This window comes from Pelophylax lessonae, assembly GCF_965119305.1.
Source record: "Pelophylax lessonae genome assembly, chromosome: 9".
Taxonomy (NCBI): Eukaryota; Metazoa; Chordata; class Amphibia; order Anura; family Ranidae; genus Pelophylax; species Pelophylax lessonae.
Genome location: NC_138776.1, coordinates 263261282 through 263273907, shown reverse-complemented (window position 1 = coordinate 263273907; position 12626 = coordinate 263261282). Strand labels below are relative to the sequence as shown.

The window sequence follows — 12626 nt, the reverse complement described above, 5'->3', positions numbered from 1 at the left end:
GTTAAAGAGGAGGAATCTTCTCCAGACATCAGAACAGGTGAGTGATGGCCACTAAATACAAAAACTGTTCAGGTATATGGATTGATGTTTGAGGATCTGTAGATCCACTTCTACAAAGACGTCATGATGGAGAATCAGCCGCCCCTCACATCACCGGGTAAGAGGAGACTTTATTGTAAAGGAGAGAGCAGTACGGAGGATCCACCTAGATCCCCGATCATCTGATAAACACATAGAAACAATGTATTCAGTCAGTGTGTGTGTTTCCTACAGATGGATCCAGTAATGGGAACCCACCAGAGAGATGTCCCCGTCCTCTGTATTCCCGGGATTCCACACAGGAAGATCACACCATCACACACAAAGTTAAAGAAGAGATAAAAGAGGAGGATGATGAGGTTGGTTTGATGGAAGCATTTTCAGAAGAACACAAAGAACCCTTCAAGGATGTCTTGATGGAGCCATTCAGTGATACAAACCCACCAGAGAGAAGTCCCCATCCTCTGTATTCCCCGGATTCCACATGGGAAGAACATAACTATGCACAACATAATCAGGTAGATGGGACTGAGCAACTAGAACTCAAATACATTGTAGAATTCTACGCTTTGAGATGACATTCTTCTGAATCATCTTTTTCTTCCTTTTACAAATCGATTATTTGCCCTTTAGGGTGAGGAACAGAAAGACATCAAAGTTGAGGTTAAAGTGGAAAAAGAAGAAATGTTTGGGGATCAGCAGTCTATGGAGGAGGGTGGTCCTCTGTATTCCCGGGATTCCACACAGGAAGATCACACCATCCCTCACCATCATCAGGTAGATGAGAATGAGAATGTAGGAGAGTGATCCCAAGCCCTAAGAGATATCATTCTTCTATCATTATTATTTTTTTGTATTTAATATTATTTCTTCCATTTTGTTGGTTTAGGATGAAGATCTGATAAATGTACAAATTGAGGTTATAAAGGAAAAGACGTATGTGAGGGGTGATCAGCATTTTACAGAGGAGGTTGGGATGATGGACGCAGTTAAAGAGGAAGAAACTTCTCCAGATATCAGCTCGGGTAATTATACAAGAATGTGTTAAAGCTTACTTAGTGATGTTTGGTTGGGTGGTATCATTGATCTGGTTAGTTGTCATAGTTTGGTGTTGTGATTGCACCCAGTTCCACCACAGATCTCTTTTAAACTTTGAAATGCTCGACCAACATACACTGCTCCAAAGAATGAAAGGAACACTTTGAAAACACATCAGATCTCAATGGGGGAAATATCATGCTGGATATCTATACTGGTATGGACTGGGTAATGTGTTACGATCTATACTGGTATGGACTGGGTAATGTGTAGGATCTGTACTGGTATGGACTGGGTAATGTGTAGGATCTACACTAGTATGGACTGGGTAATGTGTAAGGATCTGTACTGGTATGGACTGGGTAATGTGTAGGATCTACACTAGTATGGACTGGGTAATGTGTAAGGATCTATACTGGTATGGACTGGGTGATTTGTTATGGACTGGGTAATGTGTTAGGATCTATACTGGTATGGACTGGGTAATGTGTTAGGATCTATACTGGTATGGACTGGGTAATGTGTTAGGATCTATACTGATATGGACTGGGTAATGTGTTAGGATCTACAGTATACTGGTATGTACTGGGTAATGTGTTAGGATCTATACTGGTATGGACTGGGTAATGTGTTAGGATCTATACTGGTATGGACTGGGTAATGTGTTAGGATCTATACTGGTATGGACTGGGTAATGTGTTAGGATCTATACTGGTATGGACTGGGTAATGTGTTAGGAAGGAAAGGATGCCACATAGTTTGATGGAAATGAAAATTATCACCCTACAGAGGGCTGAATTCAAAGACACCCCGAAAATCAAAGTGAAAAAATGATGCAGCAGGCGAGTCCATTTTGGTGAAATTTCATTGCAGGACCTCAGAATGGTCCTCAGTAATGTGTATGGCCCCCATGTGCTTGTATGCATGCCTGACAACGTTGGGACATGCTCCTAATGAGACGATGGATGGTGTCCTGGGGTATTTCCTCCCAGATCTGGACCAGGGCATCACTGAGCTCCTGAACAGACTGAGGTGCAACCTGGCGCCATCGGATGGACTGAAACAGAATGTCCCAGAGATGTTCTATTGGATTCAGGTCAGGTGAGTGTGGGGGCCATTCAATGGTATCAATTCTTCCATCCTCCAGGAACTGGCTGCATACTCTCACCATATAAGGCCGGGCATTGCTGTGCACCAGGAGGAACCCAGGACCCACTGCACCAGCATAGGGTCTGACAATGGGTCCAAGGATTTCATCCTGATACCTAATGGCAGTCAGGGTGCCATTGTCTAGCCTGTAGAGGTCTGTGTGTCCCTCCATGGATACGCCTCCCCAGACAATCACTGACCCACCACCCAACCGGTCATGCTGAACGCTGTTACAGGCAGCATAATGTTCTCCACGGCTTCTCCAGACCCTTTCACGTCTGTCACATGTGCTCAGGGTGAACCTGCTCTCATCTGTGAAAAGCACAGGGTGCCAGTGGTGGTCCTGCCAATTCTGGTGTTCAATGGTAAATGCCAATCGAGCTCCACGGTGCCGGGCAGTTAGCAAAGGGCCCACTAGAGGACGTCGGACCCTCAGGCCACCCTCATGAAGTCTGTTTCTGATTGTTTGGTCAGAGACATTCACACCAGGGACCTGCTGGAGGTCATTTTGTAGGGCTCTGGCAGTGCTCATCCTGTTCCTCCTTGCACAAAGGAGCAGATACCGGTCCTGCTGATGGGTTAAGGACCTTCTACGGCCCTGTCCAGCTGAAACCGATTAACAACCCCCTCTGCTACTTCACTGACCAGATGACTATCCCAGGAGTTTCCCTGACTTGATGCTATACTCTGATTATAAAGTGTTGAGCAGTGTATATGAGTGTGGAAAACTCTTGGTAATTTTTCTTGTCTTCTGACAGACGGACTCTGTGGTGGGAATAGAAGGACATCGGAGGAAGATGTGACTACAGAAGATAATGACATGGCATCTTCTCCAGAAGTAAATCCCGTTCCTCATAATATACATGACAGACCTCACCATTGGAGGAGATCATTGGAATCTCCTGATACTTCACATAGTCCTCTAATATCTGACAGTGCCGACGGGTGCGGGAAACCATCTCATCTCAGGGAATCTTCTTTATACCATAAAGGGGTTCATACAGGAGAGAATTCATTGTCATATTCAGAGTGTGGGAAATGTTTTAGTCACAAAGGAAACCTTCTTCAGCACCTGAGAATTGACACAGGGGAGCGTCCCTATTCATGTTCAGAGTGTGGGAAATGTTTTAATCAAAAAGCATCCCTTCTTAACCATCAGAGAATACACACAGGTGAGCGTCCCTATTCATGTTCAGAGTGCGGGAAATGTTTTAATAGAAAAGCATCCCTTCTTCGCCATCAGAGAATACACACAGATGAGCGTCCCTATTCATGTGCAGAGTGCGGGAAATGTTTCAATAAAAAAGAAAACTTTCTTTTCCATCAGAGAATACACACAGGTGAGCATCCCTATTCATGTTCAGAGTGCGGGAAATGTTTTAATCATAAAGGAACCTTTCTTCGCCATCAGAGAATACACACAGATGAGCGTCCCTATTCATGTGCAGAGTGTGGGAAATGTTTCAAACAAAAAAAAAACTTTCTTAGCCATCAGAGAATACACACAGGGGAGCTTCCCTATTCATGTTCAGAGTGCGGGAAAAGTTTTAATCATAAAGTAAGCCTTCTTAGCCATAGGAGAAAACACACAGGTGAGCGTCCCTATTCGTGTTCAGAGTGCGGGAAATGTTTTAAGGATAAAAGAGTCCTTCTTACGCATCAGAAAATACACACAGATGAGCGTCCCTATTCATGTTCAGGGTGCGGGAAATGTTTTAAGGAGAAAAGAGTCCTTCTTACGCATCAGAAAACACACACAGATGAGCGTCCCTATACCTGTTCAGGGTGCGGGAAATGTTTTAAGGAGAAAAGAGTCCTCCTTACGCATCAGAAAATACACACAGATGAGCGTCCCTATTCATGTTCAGGGTGCGGGAAATGTTTTAAGGATAAAAGAGTCCTTCTTACACATCAGAAAATACACACAGGTGACCATCCCTATTCATGTTCAGAGTGTGGAAAATGTTTTAAACGTAAAGGAAACCTTCTTAGCCACCAGAGAATACACACGGGTGAGCGTCCCTATTCATGTTCAGAGTGCGGGAAATGTTATCGCCAAAAACAAGACCTTCGTAGACATCAGAATATACACACAGATGAGCGTCCATATTCATGTTCAGAGTGTGGGAAATGTTTTAATAATACAGGAACCCTTCTTCACCATCAGAGAATACACACAGGTGAGCGTCCCTATTCATGTTCAGAGTGTGGGAAATGTTTCAAAAGCAAAGAATCCCTTCTTACGCACCAGAGAATACACACAGGTGAGCGTCCCTATTCATGTTCAGAGTGCGGGAAATGTTTTAATAAAAAAGGAACCCTTCTTAGCCATCAGAGAATACACACAGGTGAGCTTCCCTATTCATGTTCAGAGTGTGGGAAATGTTTTAATCATAAAGCAAGCCTTATTAGCCATAAGAGAATACACACAGATGAGCCTCCCTGTTAATGTTCTGAGTGCGGGAATTGTTTTGCACACAAATGTTTACTTGTTAAACAACAGAAAGTTCATACAGGCGAGCGTCTCTAATCTGGTGCAGAGTGCGGGAAATGTTTAACTAAGAAAAAACACCTACTTACACACAGGTGAGCGCACTTTTTAATGTTACGAGTGCGGGAAATGTTTTCCAAACAAAGGTTTATTTTTTAGAAACCAGAAAGTTCATACGCGCGAGCGTCCTATTTCATGTTCAGAGTGCGGGAAATGTTTCACCCCTTATTTACGTTTCAAACAGCAAAGAATTCACACTTATATTAGAGGCTCCGATTTCATGTTCAGAGTGTGGGAAATGTTTAAAAATAAAGGAAATATAATGAAACATTAGAGTGCCCCCCCTGCTGGTACTACGGGAAATGGACGCTGGATTGTAACGGGTGGAACTGTTTAGTCCATAAACAAATGTGAAACCACCACAGTCCACTCGTGGTTGGTTTACACCCGCATCGTCCTCTGACCCGCTGTGGGGTTGGCAGGCAGCTGGGAGCCCTTATGTTAACCCTGTAAAGCCCACGCCAGTACGCCGCAACCGTATGCATCGGGGCTGTTGCGGCACAACCCCATTCAGTTGAATAGCATTGCCCAATGTGATCGGGGGGTGCGAGGTTTGCAGCAGCCGCAAATTGCAGTGCCATGTATACCGCCCCATCCGGCTGCCATTTAAGCTGAAGGGGGTGGTAAAATCATGACTCAACTGTCTACCTTTACCGATCCCTCCCCACATGAGGCAACAGGCAGGAAACCATGACAATACATGGGGCAACAAGTGAGCAATTAAGACAAAACATGGGGCAACAGGTGGGCAATCCGCACAATACATGGGATAATAAGTGGGCAATCCTGACAATATATGGGGCATAAAACCAATGAAAATGGTGGCACTCCAACAGGTTATAGCGATGATATTTATTGCAGACAGTCAATACGGGATACAGAAAGGTGGACGCGTTTCACACGTAATATTGTGCTTGTTCCCTACGGTGTGCGCACCTGTTGGTAATACATGGGGGCAACAACTGGGCATTCATGACAATACATGGGGCAGCAGACAAACAATTCTGACAATACATTCTTTTTGTGTTCTACTTATAAATATGTATAAAGATCTAACCTACTGGATGGAAAAAGATCACTGTAACATGCATTAACCCACAGCAGCCAATCAGGATTTATCTTTTACTGGTGAACCTTCTTAGAAGGGGGGGAGTTGAGACCTTGCATTGATTATAGGGTCCTCAATCGCATCACGGTCAAGAATGCATACCTGATGATTGGTTGCTTAATTTTTTTGCTCCTTTAGATTTATTGAAGTAGCCGGTTTTTTATTGGTCCAACCAATGTATGATTATTAATACATTTGACACATTTGTTAATTCTATTATAAAAGATTTAAGCTTTATTTTATTCATATCATTACTGTGTGGTAATCGCTTATTCTGATCTTGTCCAATAAAAACTCTTCGTACAATATTCTGTGCCGAGTCTTCTTTTTTACCAATGATTAGATGATCGGTGATTGGAATGTGATCAGTTCATAGAGAGTCATCCATTGGGGTTTTATTAGTGAGATGGAGAGTGGAGAAGGCACCACATTGACAGCCATTGGAGGCCCTTTCTAAAGCCCTAAACTTTTTGGCAACCTGTCTATGACATTAGTCTTCCAAACTCTATCTCACTGAGCTAAGGCCAGAAGAGTTCCAGGAGTTCTTCTCTGTCCACAGTTCCCAAACCAAAAGGAGACATCCACCACATCTTCAATCTTAAGGCCCTAAATGTCCTCAGCCGGGCCCAGGAGTTCCCCATGTAATCCACCAGGTCATAGCCTCTCTCTTTATCAGGGAGACTTTTTTCTTTGACTGCCCCACATACATCTACTGCGGTAAGGCAGCCGTTCTGCAAAAAATCACATACCTGTCCGTCATCTGCTTTTCCAGGTCTGGGGCGTGCACACGCACCGCCGGTGCCCAATCAGCGGATCCGGCGGACACGGTGTCCGTCGGTACCCAGTAATCGTTCCTGAGAGAGGCAGAACAGTTGTCTGCCAATGTAAACAAGGCAGATCGCCGTTCTGTTAGTAGGGAAGATGGAGATCCTGTGTTTCTTCTAATGGAGGAAGGAGATACTGGCGCACAGAGATTATATATATGTAGCGCGCCCCCACAGGGGCTGCTGAGTATGTTCGTTTCCTCCACACTCTTGACCCTGAGGCACCTCCAACCAGATTGACACTATGGGTTCTGACATGGTAGTTCAGAGAAACAACAATGACACTTGAATAGCAATATATCAGTTTACTGACTTAAAGAAATGAACAGATATAGTTTCAACACAACAGGAAATATGAGTGTAAAGAACCAAAGTGAGATTCTGAATCCTAAAGTCCCAGAATCACTGAGTGGCCCAAGACTCAGAACCTGATACACCAAAAATGTCAGCTACAACTACATATAACAATATTCAACTGAAGAAGTATATGAATATGAATATAATAATGATTCAATTCCTCTTATAAATGTGTGAGAGTGACAAATCAGATGTTTGTCTTTATATTAACTGTAGATAGAACAGTTGGATCTGACTAACTCAGCTGCATGGATATATCTCAAGAGAATCCATATCAATCCTAAATATAACCTGAAAGAGTGCACTCTATCACCTATAGGGGGCCCCCTTTCCTATGAATTAAATGAGTCTCTTCCTGGGCATGGCCTTGCTAATCTTCGCCAGCAGTTGGAGCTCTAATCATTCCATGAATATTTGTAATCCAAAGGGAAAAAGGGGTATTTGTAATCTAGGCTCTATCTACAATAAAGTCAAAATAAACCACTGTATGTGTACAGATGAGGCCTTCCGGTTCGCCAAGCACTATGAAAGATCAGGAGTGTCCCATGGCAACCGCTCCACTACATTAAAGTCCTCTCTGTGTCTCTGCTGCGTCACAGGCCCTTTCACTGTGTCCGTGAGCTGCTGTGCTCACTACAATTAGGTATCTCTCACCCAATCCTCTGACAGTCCTCTGCACCAGGCTGGTCACCTCTCTATAACATCCGCCACCTCTCGAAGGTGTCTCCGCTCTCGATCAGTCAGTCCTCTGTGACATCCGCCACCTCTTCAAGTTGTCTCCGCACTAGGCCACGGCCTCTACTCTCCACAGCGGTTCTCGGACACATCCACACCGCACGCGGTCGCTGAGGCAAGAGAGCGCACATCAAACTCGGCCCCTTATTTAAAGACTCTCCCATAATCCCCTGCGGAACCCGCAGCTCCCTGGGAGGATAGTTCCATCCAGGCCAATTTGCACATTCTTCATCCTCCATTGGACTATATATTCCACAATCCAACACGCCACTTTTCAGGAGAACCTCAAAATAAGCAACAAACTTAAAGGAACAGTATATCAGCCTTAACTATGCTGGTAGCGATTTCTTCATTTGGCTACATCCTCCCTCCACTTGAATGTCTTTGGTCCCCAAAGATGATGGGACTCCTAAGTGGGAGACTCCATTGAGATATAAAGTACCACAGAATTAAAACTAACAGCAGTTTTGTGTGGAACTAATAGCAGCTGAAAACAGGTCAATAAATGCACCTTCGAACAGCTGACTATAAAAATTACTAGAAAGGTCTGAGTCACTCTCACAATAGGCCAACAAGAAATCAGTGGCCAACCTAATAGTGTCAGCGGGTGGAATAAGATCGTCTTCCTTGGGAATCCCATTAGAAGAGGCAGTTACTTGTGTGGGGCGTTGGGGCATTACAATTTGTTCTTCAGAACTCTCTCCTAAGGGTATCATACATCAGTCTCTTTGGCAGGTGTATTTCCCTTCGTAGCCATAATGACACCCCATCTCTGGGTTCAGATTCACTTTCCAACCCTTGAGAGCTGCAACTAGGTTGAGACTCCTCACACTTCTCAGAGGGGCCCATTGACTCCTCTGTGTCTTGTACAATTGAACTCCTGTCTTCCTCCTGAACCCTGCATGTGGCATCCTCCTGCACCCTGTGCATAGTATCTTCCTGTATGTAGAATCCTCATGCACCCTGCACGTAGCACCAGCATACAGGGGCACACTGACCACCAGCATACAGGGGGCACGCTGACCGCCAGCATACAGGGGGCACACTGACCGCCAGCATACAGAGGGCACACTGACCGCCAGCATACAGAGGGCACACTGACCGCCAGCATACAGAGGGCACACTGACCGCCAGCATACAGGGGGCACACTGACCGCCAGCATACAGGGGGCACACTGACCACCAGCATACAGGGGGCACACTGACCACCAGCATACAGGGGGCACACTGACCACCAGCATACAGGGGGCACACTGACCACCAGCATACAGGGGGTACACTGACCACCAGCATACAGGGGGTACACTGACAACCAGCATACAGGAGGCACACTGACCACCAGCATACAGTACAGGGGCACACTGACCACCAGCATACAGGGGGCACACTTACCACCAGCATACAGGGGACACACTGACCACCATCATACAGGGGCACACTGACCACCAGCATACAGTACAGGGGCACACTGACCACTAGCATACAGGGGGCACACTGACCACCAGCATACAGGGGGCACACTGACCACCAGCATACAGGGGGCACACTGACCACGTGCATACAGGGGGCACACTGACCACGTGCATACAGGGGGCACACTGACCACGTGCATACAGGGGGTACACTGACAACCAGCATACAGGAGGCACACTGACCACCAGCATACAGAGGGCACACTAACCACCAGCATACAGGGGGCACACTAACCACCAGCATACAGGGGGCACACTAACCACCAGCATACAGGGGGCACACTAACCACCAGCATACAGGGTCACACTGACCACCAGCATACAGGGGGCACACTGACCACCAGCATACAGGGGGCACACTGACCACCAGCATACAGGAGGCACACTGACCACCAGCATACAGGAGGCACACTGACCACCAGCATACAGGAGGCACACTGACCACCAGCATACAGGAGGCACACTGACCACCAGCATACAGGGGGCACACTGACCACCAGCATACAGGGGGCACACTGACCACCAGCATACAGGGGCACACTGACCGCCAGCATACAGGGGCACGCTGACCACCAGCATACAGGGGGCACGCTGACCACCAGCATACAGGGGGCACGCTGACCACCAGCATACAGGGGGCACGCTGACCACCAGCATACAGGGGGCACGCTGACCGCCAGCATACAGGGGGCACGCTGACCGCCAGCATACAGGGGGCACACTGACCGCCAGCATACAGGGGGCACACTGACCGCCAGCATACAGGGGGCACACTGACCGCCAGCATACAGGGGCACACTGACCGCCAGCATACAGGGGCACACTGACCGCCAGCATACAGGGGGCACACTGACCGCCAGCATACAGGGGGCACACTGACCGCCAGCATACAGGGGGCACACTGACCGCCAGCATACAGGGGGCACACTGACCACCAGCATACAGGGGGCACACTGACCACCAGCATACAGGGGCACACTGGCCACCAGCATACAGGGGGCACACTGATCACCAGCATACAGGGGGCACGCTGACCACCAATATGCAGGGCCACTGGTTACCTGTCCACAGGGGACATAACAAATCAAGTAAAACAACTACCATGCAACTAAAAAAAATCTCAAAAGCAATAAGAGAATCTTGTTTGCTGGTTCCCTCATCTAACGTGCAACAATAAAAAACAAAAAATGCAGCACTGCCCTACACTTCATCTATAAAATTCTACAAATGGACTTATAATGGTAAAACCTATAAATGAATATCCTGTGCAAATCCACCAATGTATTACAATATAGTAGTGATGGTGTCACCCTCTCTGCAAAAGGTAAGAAATATCGCAGAGCTGCAATGTGTAAATAGTGGTGACCCCCCTCCCCAATATATAATCATAATAAATAGTACAATAATGTGCATATTTTACATTTTATTATGATTATATATCGGGTGTTTCACCACTATTTGCACATTTCAGCTCTGCAGCATTTCTTACCTTTTGCAGAGAGGGTGCCACCATCACTCCTGCCCGGATTGGATTTGAATTTAGCCGCCCCCATCCCCCCTCCAAGTTTTTCCTCTATCTTATCTTCCTAACATTTGGTAGTCCTATCCCAAAAAATTCTAAAAAGTATCTTTATCTTTTTTTTTTTTTCTAATGGACGAAATGTGAGAAATAACATATATATCATACAATCATTCCATAAACACATCCCACATACACCGCATAGATCATTTCAAGGACATATGCTTATAAAATAGTTTACCATTTGCCCAGAAAAAAAAAGAAAAATGTCCCCGGATTTCATTTAAAAAATCTGGTCACATTATAAGATGGTCCACAAGGTGGTGACCTGACTTCTCTCACATAGAATGCACAGGAAGTGATGAGTTAAAGACAGGAAGTAATGTAAGATACTGACAGGAAGTGATGTAATACACTGACAGGAAGTGATGTAAGATACTGAAAGGAAGTGATGTAGATCCACAGAGGAAGTGATGTCAGCTATAAAAAGGAATTTCAGAGGCGATTCGGGAGAAAGTAGAGAGGAGACGTAGCTGGAGTGGCAGCAGAGGAGGTAATAAGATATTCTTTTCTATATATAATCTTTAATTACATAAATAAAATGTTCTCCTTCAGTTTTTATGCCGGGGGAACAGAAACAGAGGAACGCATAACACTGAGAATCAGATTGCAGTCACCCAGTGAAATCACAGTAGGATGAGCAGCAAAACTTCCTCCAGCTCTCCTGTAGCGCCCTCACCAGGCAGAGCTGAGGTACTCATATTCTATCTGGGGAAGAGGCAGAGCTCAGGGTGACCCCGACACTCACCTCTGGAAATATTCAGCAGCTTTCCTCCCTACTACCATTAATCCCGTCCTCTGCCCCAAAACCAACTGGGCCCCCACTCCTCACCCCCCATCTAACACCACTGTCCCCCATTCCTCATCCCCATCTAACACTGCTGTTCACCATTTCTCACTCCCACATCTAACACCACTTATCCCCCACTCCTCACCCCCATCTAACACTGCTTTCCACCATTCCTCACCCCCATCTAACACCACTATCCCCCCGCTCCTCACCCCCATCTAACACTGCTTTCCACCATTCCTCACCCCCATCTAACACCACTATCCCCCCGCTCCTCACCCCCCATCTAACACCGCTTTCCACCATTCCTCACCCCCATCTATCACCCCAGTTCCCTACTTCTCATTCCTCATCCAACACTGTTGTTCCCCTCTCCTCACTCCCCTTCCCACACTGCTCACCTATATTCCACAACCCCCAGTGACACTGTTGTCCCCCACTCCTCATTCCCTTATTCAACATTGCAGATATCCACTCCTCACATTCCATATTTGACGCTTCTGTCCCCCACTCTTCACCCAGACCCATTGCTGCCACCTTTCTTTCTCCCGCTTCTCTCATGATATCGCTCTTATCGCTATTAATAAAGCACAAACCTGATCGGAGAGGTGAGGAGGATTCTGGGAGGTCACATGACATCACTCTTATTTCTATTTGTAAAACACAGACCTGACCAGAGAGGTGCGGAGGATTCTCAGAAGATTCTTAGAAGGACACAAGGATCTCTACAAGGACGTCATGATGGAGAATCAGCCGCCCCTCACATCACCGGGTAAGAGGAGACTTTATTGTAAAGGAGAGAGCAGTACGGAGGCTCCACCTAGATCCCCCATCATCTGATAAACACATAGAAACAATGTATTCAGTCAGTGTGTGTGTTTCCTACAGATAGATCCAGTAATGGGAACCCACCAGAGAGAATTCCCTGTCCTCTGTATTCCCGGGATTCCACACAGGAAGATCACACCATCCCTCACCATCATC

At 46.3% G+C, this 12626-nt stretch overlaps 3 protein-coding genes across 3 annotated transcripts in view; 2 read left to right on the top strand and 1 right to left on the bottom strand.

The window, feature by feature from the left end:
• Positions 1–12626, bottom strand: part of LOC309564428 (uncharacterized protein) — a gene marked incomplete at its 3' end in the record, with an annotated part of 637385 nt that overhangs the window by 103352 nt on the left and 521407 nt on the right.
• LOC309563894 (uncharacterized protein) lies at positions 408–4675 on the top strand (the record flags this gene model as incomplete). Its single annotated transcript, XM_082268529.1, has 3 exons — positions 408–557; positions 673–754; positions 3219–4675. The coding sequence occupies 3 exons, from the start codon at positions 408–410 to the stop codon at positions 4673–4675; spliced, it is 1689 nt and encodes a 562-aa protein (XP_082124655.1).
• The window catches only part of LOC309563890 (uncharacterized protein), a 180276-nt gene continuing 180018 nt past the window's right edge, over positions 12369–12626 (top strand). The window contains exon 1 of the mRNA XM_082268525.1: positions 12369–12414. Coding sequence (XP_082124651.1) covers positions 12381–12414 — 34 coding nt within the window. The 5' untranslated portion in view covers positions 12369–12380. The remainder of the gene's footprint in view (positions 12415–12626) is intronic.